Genomic DNA, 11,890 nt, shown 5'->3' with positions numbered 1-11,890 from the left:
CTGTCACAATAATTCGGCAGTGTGCAGACCTATTAAATGTGTAGTACAAGGTAATATTCGACCACACATTTTCATGAATAGTTTATTTTATTTACTGTAATTAAGTAAACTTGAGGGAAAAAAATCAACGAATTTGTAACGTTGGCGGAATATTTACTTGACAGGGCTCTTATTTTGAAAAGTCATATAACTTGTAGTGCGCAAACTCAGAATTCAAACTGCAAAAAAGTATAGATAGATAGATAGATAGATAGATAGATAGATAGATAGATAGATAGATAGATAGATAGATAGATACTGCATAACACAATATGTTCAAAACAGCAGTGATTTTATTCACGGACACCGTTTTGTGGTACAATTCAGTTTCACCCCAGGATAATGAACAAAAACTCAGTGGAGAAACTGGGACAAAGAGCTTCATTTGATCCGCCTCAGACCGAACACAGAGTGAATGTGTAAATTATATGTATTACAACCATCCAGCCACCGGAGAAGGGTTAAAGAGTGGGTGGTTTATCGATTTCATAGCTTCACTGAACTCATAACAAAACAAACACCATAAAATCATGAATAAAAAGAGAAAAAAAAAGAGTTGGATGATCTGTTTTCTACAGACAAGTCAGTTTTTCTTAAGTATAAAATCAAATATCATCACTATCCCAAGTGTGTACATGTCAGATAATAAACATTTTCTTTACAAGAAAATCTGAAGAGGAAGTTATTACAAAAACATATTCTTCCCACAGAGAGTTTACAGCTGGCAGTTTTAAATTCTATAAATGACAGTATTAAAATTTTTTTTTTTTTTTTTTAAATCACAATCTGTTTAATTTCACCTCATATCTGTGATGATGTAAACTGCACAGTTTAATTAACAGTCAGCTCAGTCAGTGTAAACAGCAGACTCTTGTCACTTCATGATCAACTCAACATTTATAATAAATTTGGTTTTGTTTCTGCAGAAGTCATCAAAGACACTTTGAGGAGCAATGACTGACATCATTCTTATAATTCTAGTTTGGCACTGAATCAAAATAGTTTCTAGAGGCCCCTGCACTTCTCTGCATGACGTAGCATTGTGCAACATGTTTTCAAATGAGAATTTAAGTGGAAAAAAAAAAGTCCAAACATATTTTAAGAGTAGAAAACGATCTCCGAATTAACAAGCTCAACATAATGATACATAAGAATTAAGACAGATGTTGTGTTTAATTATAACTCGTGAGAACTGGAACTACAACACACTGATATGAGAAGATGAGTGAGAAATATCTTTTTCACAATAAAAGCTCTGCACCATTAGATTCCATTATAATGCCATTAATTAAATCTTAGAGCAGTTTCTTTTCTCTTTGAAAGATGGAAATCCTAACCTTTTTACAATTACCTTTAAAGAGTTTTCAAACCTCAAAAAGTTAAATCTTGCTCTGTTATAGAAAATAATTGAGACCCCAGAGAACAGAGACCTCTGTGCACATACAGTAAAACCTTTTCTATGTCCATGAACTCCAGTATTATGTCGTTCTGCAACGTTGTAGTGCATATATTAAAACTGTCCAACACCTGAGGAAATGTTACACCTGCACAGAAGAACTTGGCTCATCTCAGTGTGTGGACTTGGAGATGAATTACAACAGTGAGACCTCATTTTGATGCTGATATTAAACATAAAGGATTTAAACTGTATTTAATGGTCTGATTATCAAATTCTTTTATGCTGAAGGGTTTAGGACAGACTTCCTGCAAACACAGGTGGTTCACGCCCAGTTGCCAATTTGATGTAAATGGGACGGACAAAACACTGGAAAGACCTCGGGGCGCAGCACAGCACAAGCTCCAGCCTCCAAAATGATCACACAGCTGAATCAACAGTCTCTGACGGGACACTACAACCTTCATGACGGTGCTGTTGTATTAATCTGCATTAGCTTCAACTGTTTCTGTTTCTCATGGACCTGACGTCCCTCTGAACGTGGCCTCGATTTGCTCCAGTGTCTTGCCTTTGGTTTCTGGGATGCAGACCATGGTGAAGATGACATTGAGGATGCACGTGCAGGCGAACAACCAGAAGGTCCCGGCGCTGGTTAGAGCGGTCTGCAAGAAGTCACAGAGGAAGGTCTCACGGTTTCACAACAGATACTGAAACACATACACTCACACACACTCTGTTCATCTGAGACGGCTGCGACTAAGGATTATTTATTAATCCTCAAATCATTTCTTGTTTTTCACTCAATTATTTAGGCTGTAAAATATAATAATAATATATTGTTTTGTCGGATCAGCAGTCCTGGATCTGAAGGTTTCTTTTCTGATGATAAATGACTTAAACGACTAAATGAATTACTGTAAAAACTGTTGCTGATTCTTTATTCTTCAATCAATTAATTGATCATTTAGACTGATTCAGCCCAAATTCAAATCAAAGCTGTATGGACACTGACAGAGCTGGACATGTGCTTAATGTTTCTCAAGATCATGGTGAAGATCTCTGATATAAGTAGATTTTTTATGCCTTTATGACAGCACAGTAGAGAGAGACAGGAGATGAGGAGGCAGAGAGAGGGGGAATGACACGCAGTAAAGGGCCGTCCCATGCGGGATTCGAACTGGGGCCGACTGCAGTGAGGACTGTGGCCTCTGCACATGAGGCGCCTGCTCGACCCACTGCGCCACTCGACGCCCCATAAGTAGATTTTTTTTTTTAACTTTCTTTATTTCTGATATCATAATTAATACTCCATGAGTTGTCATATCATGTTGAGCTGATGAGATAAGTGACAACTTTCTCATGATTACGAGGAAAAATAGAAAGAAAATCTACAACAATAGAAGAAAAACAAGCAAATAAGACAAAGAAAACAAATTCAATCTTCATTCTCAACAAACCTCCCGTATCAGCGTGGTGTTGAGCACTTACCATCATGTCCTGGAAGGTTTTGGTGACGAGGAACGCCATGCTCCAGTTGGTCAGGACGCAGACGGCGCTGGCAAACCCTCTCACTTTGACGGGGAAAACCTCCGACATGATCAGCCACGGGATCGGACCCCAGCCCAGAGCGAAACCTGAGGACCACACCGACACTCACAATCCATATATTCATGACGATGAGCATCAGCAGCGTGGTCGCCCTACATTTGTCAAAGTTATTTAGTCCTCTTGGGGGTTTAGAGGCTTTGCAGATTTAGCTCTGTGAATCACCCAGACACAAAGTGAATCAGAGGCAAAATCATCAGCTCTGAACACGGTCACACAGCAGATGAAACATGCAGGAGAAAGGGACGGACAGAGGAGGAGGAGGAGGAAGAGGAGGGGGGGGGGGGGGGGGGGGGGGGGGGGGGGGGGGGGGGGGGGGGGGGGGGGAGTGAGGAAGGCTCAGCATCTTTCTGGTGTATTGTTGTTGAGCTCATTTGGAAACACGATTATTTCACTGCACATCTGGAAGCATCATTTTGCCTCTACCTGAACGTTCACAGCTGGATTAGATTCTGGCGCGTGACCCCTCCATCTCACCTGTGATGAAGACGGCCATGCTGGCCAAGGCCAGCCAGGCCAGGTCAGCGTGGGGCTCTTCACCCGGCGGGGCGGTGCTGTGAAGTTGCGACATCAGGTAGAAGTAAACCCCGAAGGCTGTCGTGCTGATCGCCATGGCAACGCCTTGATTATTAATGGGAGAACAAACAAAGACGAGCTGAACTGATTTTATTCCTCTTACGGTTTTTACAGCCGTTTGCACTGAATGTAGTTTGTTTGCACAAAAGTCTGGGCCTCATCCTGATGTGCAGAGTCAACAGCTGACAGACGAGGAGCCGCCAGTTGTTTGATTCTTTCACTTTATAGTTAAAAAAAAAGTAAATAAAACTTGTTTAAAATACTAATGTGACTGAAAATACCTGAAATGATGAGGAGGACTTTCCTTCCGGCCTTGTCCATGATCAGCGCCGCTACAGCTGTGAAGACGACCTGAATCAGACCCACGATCACCGAGGCCAGGTCGCTCTCCTGAACAACAACAACAACAACAACAACAACATCATCATCATCAACAACAACAACAACACACCCACATTGATCATTTCAACAAGACACAATACTGAACATTTAAAAAAAACACATCTTTATGTATCATATTTTATTGTTTATATTTATAGTAAAAACATATAAAACATATTTTTTTATATCCTAAAATATTTCATCACTCCAGAACAGAATTCCAGATAAAAGTGAGAGAACAAAGATAGAGCTGACAGTCCTGGAGAGGAGGCGCCTGTGTTAAAGGGCCAGAGTGAAGGATTTAGTTTGATCTATCAGCAGAAATATAATATTCATAATTAAGTTTTTATTAGTGTTTAATCACCTGAGACTGAGAATTGTTGTGTTTTTTTGCCGAATGTTTCTACAGTAGCCCAGAGTGGACAAACCAAGTTCTGGCTCTAGAGAGGACCTTTCGTAGGTTCCTCGACATGCTGGGAAAAGGGAGGGGTGGGGGGAGGGGTATTCGTTCGGTTGCAATCTACAAACTCGCCACTAGATGCCACTGAATCCCACACGCTGCTCCTTTAATTTCCACAGGGCAAAAAACATTTTAAAGCCCGTCCTCCCCCCTCCTCACCTTAAAATGTGCTTGTTCAAATATGTTCTCAGCGTAGAACATGATGGCGTTGATCCCCGTCATCTGCTGAAAGATCATCAGCATGATGCCGATCACCAGGGGCTTGTAGACGCCGGGGTCCTTCAGGTCGGACAACTGGAAACTGGAGCCCTGAGAGAAACAGAGGCTGTGGTCATCAGATACAGTCAGGGAGACGTTTCCCTGTCTGCAGACCAGTCCCATCCTTTGACCTGACTTTTGGTTTTTACGTCAACATTTCACCAGCGGCAGCAACAGTGAAGAGGAAGGTCGGATTATCTTCGGTCTTATTCTGGATCTTCTGGTTGATTTCAGTTCCTGGTTTCTGCAGCATCTACTGCGGTGACACCGCCCACTGCCTCACAGCCAACCGACCAACCAACCGCAGACTCACCTGCTCCTCACAGGCGTCCTCGATGCGAGCGCACTCCCATTCGACGGGGGCGTCCGGTCCTCGCAGGAAGCGCAGCGCCTCCTCGGCCTCCCGCCTCTTGCCCTGCGACAGCAGGAAGCGAGGCGTCTCCGGCATGAAGCACATGCAGACCATCAGCAGCGTCGGCGGGATGGAGCTGCAGATCGCCAGCCAGCGCCAGTCCAGGAAGAGACCTGCAGGACGCAGATCAAAGATCACACAACTGCTGCTTTAATGCTCAGACCTGGACCTGCAACTAACAATGACTGTCACTGATTAACTGATTAGTCATTTGATCAATAAAATGTATGAAAAAAGGGAAAAAGACCCAGAAGACATCTTAAACAGCTGGAGCCAAAGAGTTTTTGTCATTTTTTTGTTGAAAAAAAAAAACTCAAATTTGCTGCAGAATTCATTTCTGTCGACTTAATAATCGATTAATTGATTAATATTTCAGCTCTGTTTGGGAAAGAATTAACTTCAGTCTGTCAATCATCCATCACACAGCAGCATTTGAATCACATTCAGATATTGACACAAAAACCACAACAAAAACAAAACAGCAACACGGTTCACTGTCCCTCTTATGGACTGTCTGTACTGGGGGTTTTCAACCTGTGGTCCGAGGCCCCCTGGTGGCCTGTGCAGCCATGACAGGTGGTGTCTGACCACACATTCAATAATGTAGCCTCACTATGGGAATCACTATTCTTTTTTAAAACACATTTCCGTGTATTAATTATTGTTTATGAATTAATCAGATTCATGCAAATATGTAAAATAGATCGGCTCTGTCTGGAATGCGTCCCGTCACGTGCACATATGCATAACGTACAGATACGCGCCTGAAAATATCAGTTAGATCCAAACCAAGCGAATGATTATAGATCCTCTAACAGCCTGAGAGGGATCTGTCTACTTGCTGCTGTTCCTGACCTTTTGAAAGTAACTTTTTTCCCTTTAAATTTAGTTTGTCTCCATAATAAAAGGACGAAGATGTAAGTAATGTCCAGATGGTGACACAACAGCTGTGGTGTATATACTCTTTTACTCGTTTCTTCTTTATCTCCATGATCTCAGTCACCTCGGAGGAGTTTCTGGAAAGTTCATCTGATGAGCGGCTGAACGCTGCAGGACAGAGAGGAGCCTTGTCGAGTCCTCGTCTCCTCACGAACGTCTTCATCTGCCGAGTCTAAAAATATTTTTTCTGATGATCAGACGGTTCCGCGGATTTTCTACAGTGTTCACCTCTGTGCTGAACAGCAGCTCGTTTGTGAAGAGGTGGGGGTTTAGCTTGCAAGCTATTAAACAATTTCTCCTCTGAAAATCAGATTACCTGGAGCATATTTCCTCATTCTAAGTTATTCCACTTCCTGATTCACTTCTCTTCATTGTGACTGAGACACAAAGTTAAAAATGTCTTAAACTATAAACAGATCTTTACTTCATGAAATCATATATTTGGTAACGTGATGCTTTTTTCATTTCGCCATTAAGATCAAATATTAAAGGGCCATTTCACCCAAATGATGCACAGTAACAAACATGTATTTCACTGTTTGTCTTCTTTGATTATAGATCAGGTCTAGGTTCTGTATCGATACTGTGAAAGTATCAAAGCCTCAGTCCACAGAGAAATGCACACAGCCTGTATTCAGAAACTGAGCCTTAAAACCAGCCGTCAGGACTTCTGGAACTTTGTGATGTCACAACAAAGCAGTCACCAAGCCCCGCCCACCTGGACCCACCATCCAAACCTTGCAGGATTTGGTTTCTCTGAGTGTTTTTACCTGAAATCTGCTTTATTTTTATTGGATCACTCAGAAAACAGTCAGCCAATCAGAAGAGAGGCTCAGAGCCTCCTCTCTTCTGATTGGCTCACCGACCTGTTGTTACTAGAGCTCCAGAGAGAAGCCTGAGAGAGGAGATGTAAAACTACACTGAGATGGTTTAAATATATCTTCTTATGGATCAACACTTCAAATAAAACACGGGAGAAAGTTGCTGATTATTTTTCTGTCAATTGACTAATTGATTAAACACCTAATTCTTTAACCTCATAGTTTTATATCATAATTTGCTTCAACGACCTTTGACAGACTTTTAACACAATTCAAGCTCCATATCTACCAACAACTGAATGGAGTGATTCACTACTGCAGTGCCATGGTGCCTTAACACCACGAGACAACCTACGTCACGTGACCCGCCAGAAAACCTAAATGGCATGCAGTTAACAAGGTTAGCGAGAAGCAGCTATTTTCACTCAGGCTGCTGTCGAAGAGGCGGCGGAGGAATCTGACCACATCACATGACGGCCAGGTTGCGGTCATCTCTTCTTCACAACCTTTGATCCAGAGCTGTCACAGGACGTTTGACAGTGTCACACAGCGGATCAATACAGATGATTACCAGACAGTTTAGATAAGAAGACACTCTGCTTTACTGCTGTAGTGGTGGATGTTGTAAAATAAAAGTTACATCATAGAGGACAGTGACTCTGTGACGTTTACCTCGAGGAACTTTTCATGATCAGGTCTGATCTGTTTTATCTTCACATACCTGAACAATCTTCTTCTGGTCTTTTACATCAGGACTTCAAACGTTTCTGTTTGCTACCAAATCTCCTTCAGTTCAATTTGTCTAACACTGTCACACTGTCGTTTCATCTGCTGTATTCTATTTTAAATTATGTTTATCTTGTATTTACATTTACATTTACATTTACTCATGTGGCAGACGCTTTTATCCAAAGTGACTTACAGGTGAGGGAGAGAGATTTCTTTCTTTTACTTTCAATTAATTTTTTTTAAAATCTTTTTTTATTTATTTAATTGATTGCATTAAATTAATTAATTATTTCTTTAATTTTTCAATTTTTTATTTTATTTTTATTTACATTTTTATTATTTTTTAAACTTTTATTTTATTAATCTATTTTAAATATGTTTTAGGTTTGTAAATAAATGTTTTTTTTTATGTTTTGAATCATTTTTTAATTAATTAAATTTTAAAATCCTGTGTCTTTTTATATTATCTTGTGTTATTTTTATATCTTGTCTTAATACCTACAGGTGTAATGAGATTTAAATTTAAGGACGCCACACTCGCCTAACTCTGAGCTTACATACCTGCGAGATAAACTCCCATGATGCCTAGCACCACCATCAGCTGCACACAGGAGCCCAGTGTCCCACGGACCCGCTCGTGTGCCATCTCAGAGATGTAGAGCTGTGTGAGGAGGGAAGAAGCAAACGTTACACAGCAGGAACAAACCACCACATCACAGTCACTCTCATGATGGTTCAGGTGGTTTAGTCGAGGCTTTTATTTATGGAAACATAATCTTTTGTCCATTGGAATTACAGGTTAATTACTTATTTAAAAATGTTGATTTACATTCCCTATTTACTGATTAACTGATTCATTGTTTGGTGAATAAAAGCAAAGAAAAGAGTTACCGGCACCGAACATTATGTCCTGAAACTCAAATGTTTTCAGTTTACACACAAAATTCTTACATGTGAGAAGCTAAAACCGGAGGATGTTTGGAATGTTTTTCTTTATTAATAACAACTGAATTAAACTGATTATAATCAACTGAAAAAATCATGAAGAGAATTTTTCTTTTTCTTCAAACATCAGCTTGAAAATGTCAATATTCCTGTGAAACAGACTGTGGTCACTGAAAGGACTGAGAGAGGGTGACCAACGTCTTACCGGGACGACCAGCGACGTGACGCCGCTGGCGAGGCCGGTGAGCACCCTGCCGAGGTAAAGCATCCACACGTTCTGCGCCGCGATGATGACGGTGAAGCCGAAGACGAACGGCAGCGAGCAGAACATCAGACTGAGCTTCCTGCCGATCTTGTCCACCATCCAACCGCCCAGCAGGCCGCCCGCCGCCGCCCCCAGCGTCACTATGGACTGAAAATCACAACACACAGCCGCAGGAGGCAACGTCACTTTCTATTCCACATTTTTAATATTCAAAGTTATTTAAAAGTAAGAACAGGAACCGTGAATTATTGACCTTTTCTTCAAATCTGGACTTTTTTTACTGACTAGCTCTTCTACCTAAACCTTTCAGCCATGTTCATCTATGAAGATCATTTCAGTTTATAACTTCAAAACATCACTGTCACACACAGATGAACAAACGTCTAAAAATACGAGAACATTAAGATCAGATTAACTTGATATGGGGACGAGGGAGCAACTGCACCTTCGTCCCGACACAGAAACCAACCAGTGCTCCTGGACATGGCCCAAGGGTTTCTGTGTATCAGCAGCAGTAGTACTAATGCTACTTGAAATGATATAAAGTATTTTTCTCTGTTGTAAATTCCCATTTCACAGAAATATTCTCCTTGATGATGGAAGAATCTGGTTCATGTCGTGACCTCCACATTTAATTATTTCTATCATGTTGTTTTGTTTTTTTTTTTTTACACAAAGTCTGGCATTGTAAAAGGCTCCAAAGCCTACAATTCCCATGAGCCTCCACCACTGTTGGCATGGAGATGTAGCCAGTTAGAGCAGTAGTGAATTCAAAACAACGAGACAGAAACTGGAAGTTGTTCACTCACGTCAGGCAAAGTACAAAGTTTAATTTGAAAGTCTGTGATTCGGTTCTAGTTTTTATTGTTTTTTTTATAGTTAACCTTTTGTACCTATGATTCACCTGAGAGAAACAAACCACTGGAAGTTTTCCAGTTGTTCAATTTGCATTTAAAACCCTGAATTTAGCTAAACACATGTACTTTCTTAATGAGTCCCCCAATTAAATGTATATTGACTTTAACATTACTGACATAATCATCCACAGAGCTCAGGGTTTCATTCATTTCTGCACATTTTCAGGAAGTAATCCATATTTAGCTTCAGACATAAGTAACTATTTTTTAACTTAAACCAAATCTTTCATTTTTATTACATTTGACTTCTGTTTCTACTGGAGCTGGTTTCTGTGTCTTTACACTGTCCTGAACTCAAGTGAATCCAGCCTGCCGTGTGTGGAGCATGTGATGACATAAAACTGCTGATAAAGGTAACAACCCTCTGTCTGAACGCTGCTTTGTTTTGAGGCATGTGATATTAAATCATCACAGTCGGCATCGTACCCCAAACCAGGAGGCCTGGACGTCGTCCAGACGCAGCCGCGGGTCGGCGATCTTGGTGAGCTCGGGGATGGCGGGAGAGCTGTAGCCCAGCACGAAGCCGAAGCTCATGGGACCCAGAACAGATGCAAACGCCGCCAGGTACAACTTCCTGTTCTTCACTTTGCTGCGGAGAGAAAGAGGAACAGAATGCAGGGGGGTAAAGGTCAAAGGGCACTGTGTCATGCACAATCACAGCTGCTTACATAAAGTGACTCAGGTACTGACGCTGCAGGTTCTCTACAATCTGACATTTAGAAAATGGAGTTTTTAATAATTAAAAGCATGTAATAAACAGTCAAGTGTGGTTTTATCAAAGTAAATCGGACTTTAATAAAGTAACATGACTTATTAATAAACACAGTTTAATCCATATTGTTTTGGCAGTGTCTTCATCAACACACTGATAAATGTGGTAGAAAAATCAGTATTTGGAGTGTGTGACTACTCAGCATTTAAAGGACTGTCCCTGTGTGTTTTCAAGTTTTAGCTCCATAACACAAACTCTCCCTTTATGCTGAACATTTCTAATGCAGGTTGTATATTTATAGATTGTTGATATATATTTCCCAGCTGTTCCAGGCGACACTGGCCTCAGTTCCTTTCTGCTGTGCATGAAAAAACAAAAACAAAAAGTTTTATTGACAACTAATGAATTAGTTAAGTAAGACAAAATTAACTGTCATGATTAAGTCATTTATTGAGCAAAATATGCTTGAGTCCAGCTTCTTTTTATCACTGTTACCTGGAAAATTTGGATTTGAACTGTTTATGTGACAGAACTCACTATAATCTGACATTTTTAAGGTTTGATGTGTGTAATAAATCACCATGAAGGAGTGACATCTTTGCTGCATGGTACAGCAGCTGTGTTGTGTCGACTAATTACCTGCACATGATAATATATATGAGATTACAATGAATGCAGCCTTGATGTTGACTTTAATCGACCAGGTTCAAGAGTCTACTAATTGATTTGCATTCAGAGTGGGAACAAATCATGTGGAATGGCCCTTTAACAATCCACCTTTGTTTCTGAGGACTGACCTCAGATAAGCATCCTGCTCAGACATGAGTCCTGTAGGATCCTCATCTCCACCCTCCGCATCCAGCAGCCGTCTCCTCTCGTTCTGGATGTCCATAGCGACCGACAGCAGCAGCGACGTTCCCCGGTGTTTACCTCCTCTCTCCTCTTCACCTTTTACATGGATCACGGGTTAGACAAATCTCCCCGAGGAAGATCGACAGAAGCTGCTGCACAAAGTGGCAGCTGTGCAGAACCACAGGAGGACGCGGGAACTCTACAGTAACACCGGAAGCCACGAAGAAAACATGGGACATTTCAGTCTTTACGATCTGACCAGCAGCCTGAAACGTACGAGTCTAACTCACAAGGGGTTTTGCTTCCTTAACCGGCGGTCAACTTGCTTTGTCAACATTTCAGTCAGCTGATCACTGAGTGTGCCTCCTGTTTCCTGGTTGGCCGTTTTCAAAATAAAAGTCTTCACGTAGCTTCCGGTTAGTTGAGGGAAACTTAAATGACATTGAAAGTTTGATTCGTCATCATTTTCATCCACTTATAGTTGTAAAAAGGTAAGTCTTCATACAGTTTGAAACACATTTTCAGGCAAACCTTTATTCCGTTTGTGAAAACAGAAAAAACCGGTGTTTCACTGCTTTTTGAT

The 11,890-nt window shown here is 41.0% G+C and overlaps 1 protein-coding gene across 1 annotated transcript; it reads right to left on the bottom strand.

Annotated features, from left to right (window-relative positions):
• Positions 1 to 314: 314 nt before the first annotated feature.
• slc2a8 (solute carrier family 2 member 8) lies at positions 315 to 11,643 on the bottom strand. The gene is made up of 10 exons (XM_022768140.1): positions 11,253 to 11,643; positions 10,170 to 10,332; positions 8,767 to 8,973; positions 8,178 to 8,277; positions 5,029 to 5,240; positions 4,617 to 4,766; positions 3,898 to 4,006; positions 3,518 to 3,661; positions 2,924 to 3,069; positions 315 to 2,097 (listed from the first exon to the last, which is right to left on the bottom strand). The coding sequence occupies exons 1-10, from the start codon at positions 11,345 to 11,347 to the stop codon at positions 1,951 to 1,953; spliced, it is 1,473 nt and encodes a 490-aa protein (XP_022623861.1). The 5' UTR covers positions 11,348 to 11,643; the 3' UTR covers positions 315 to 1,950.
• Between the last annotated feature and the right edge of the window lie 247 nt (positions 11,644 to 11,890).

The sequence above is a fragment of the Seriola dumerili genome, unplaced genomic scaffold (genome assembly GCF_002260705.1).
Source record: "Seriola dumerili isolate Sdu_G_001 unplaced genomic scaffold, Sdu_1.0 BDQW01001417.1, whole genome shotgun sequence".
Classification (NCBI taxonomy): domain Eukaryota; kingdom Metazoa; phylum Chordata; class Actinopteri; order Carangiformes; family Carangidae; genus Seriola; species Seriola dumerili.
Note: the sequence above shows the minus strand (reverse complement) of the source record. Positions and strands in the feature narration are given on the sequence as shown.

Excerpts from the sequence above, each read along its gene's own strand:
- slc2a8 (XM_022768140.1), bottom strand. The coding sequence starts at position 11,347 with ATGGACATCCAGAACGAGAGGAGACGGCTGCTGGATGCGGAGGGTGGA. Across the intron at positions 8,278-8,766 it reads TCACGTCGCTGGTCGTCCCG|CTCTACATCTCTGAGATGGC; the intron begins GTAAGACGTTGG and ends CTCCTCACACAG. Across the intron at positions 3,662-3,897 it reads AGTCCTCCTCATCATTTCAG|GCGTTGCCATGGCGATCAGC; the intron begins GTATTTTCAGTC and ends TTAATAATCAAG.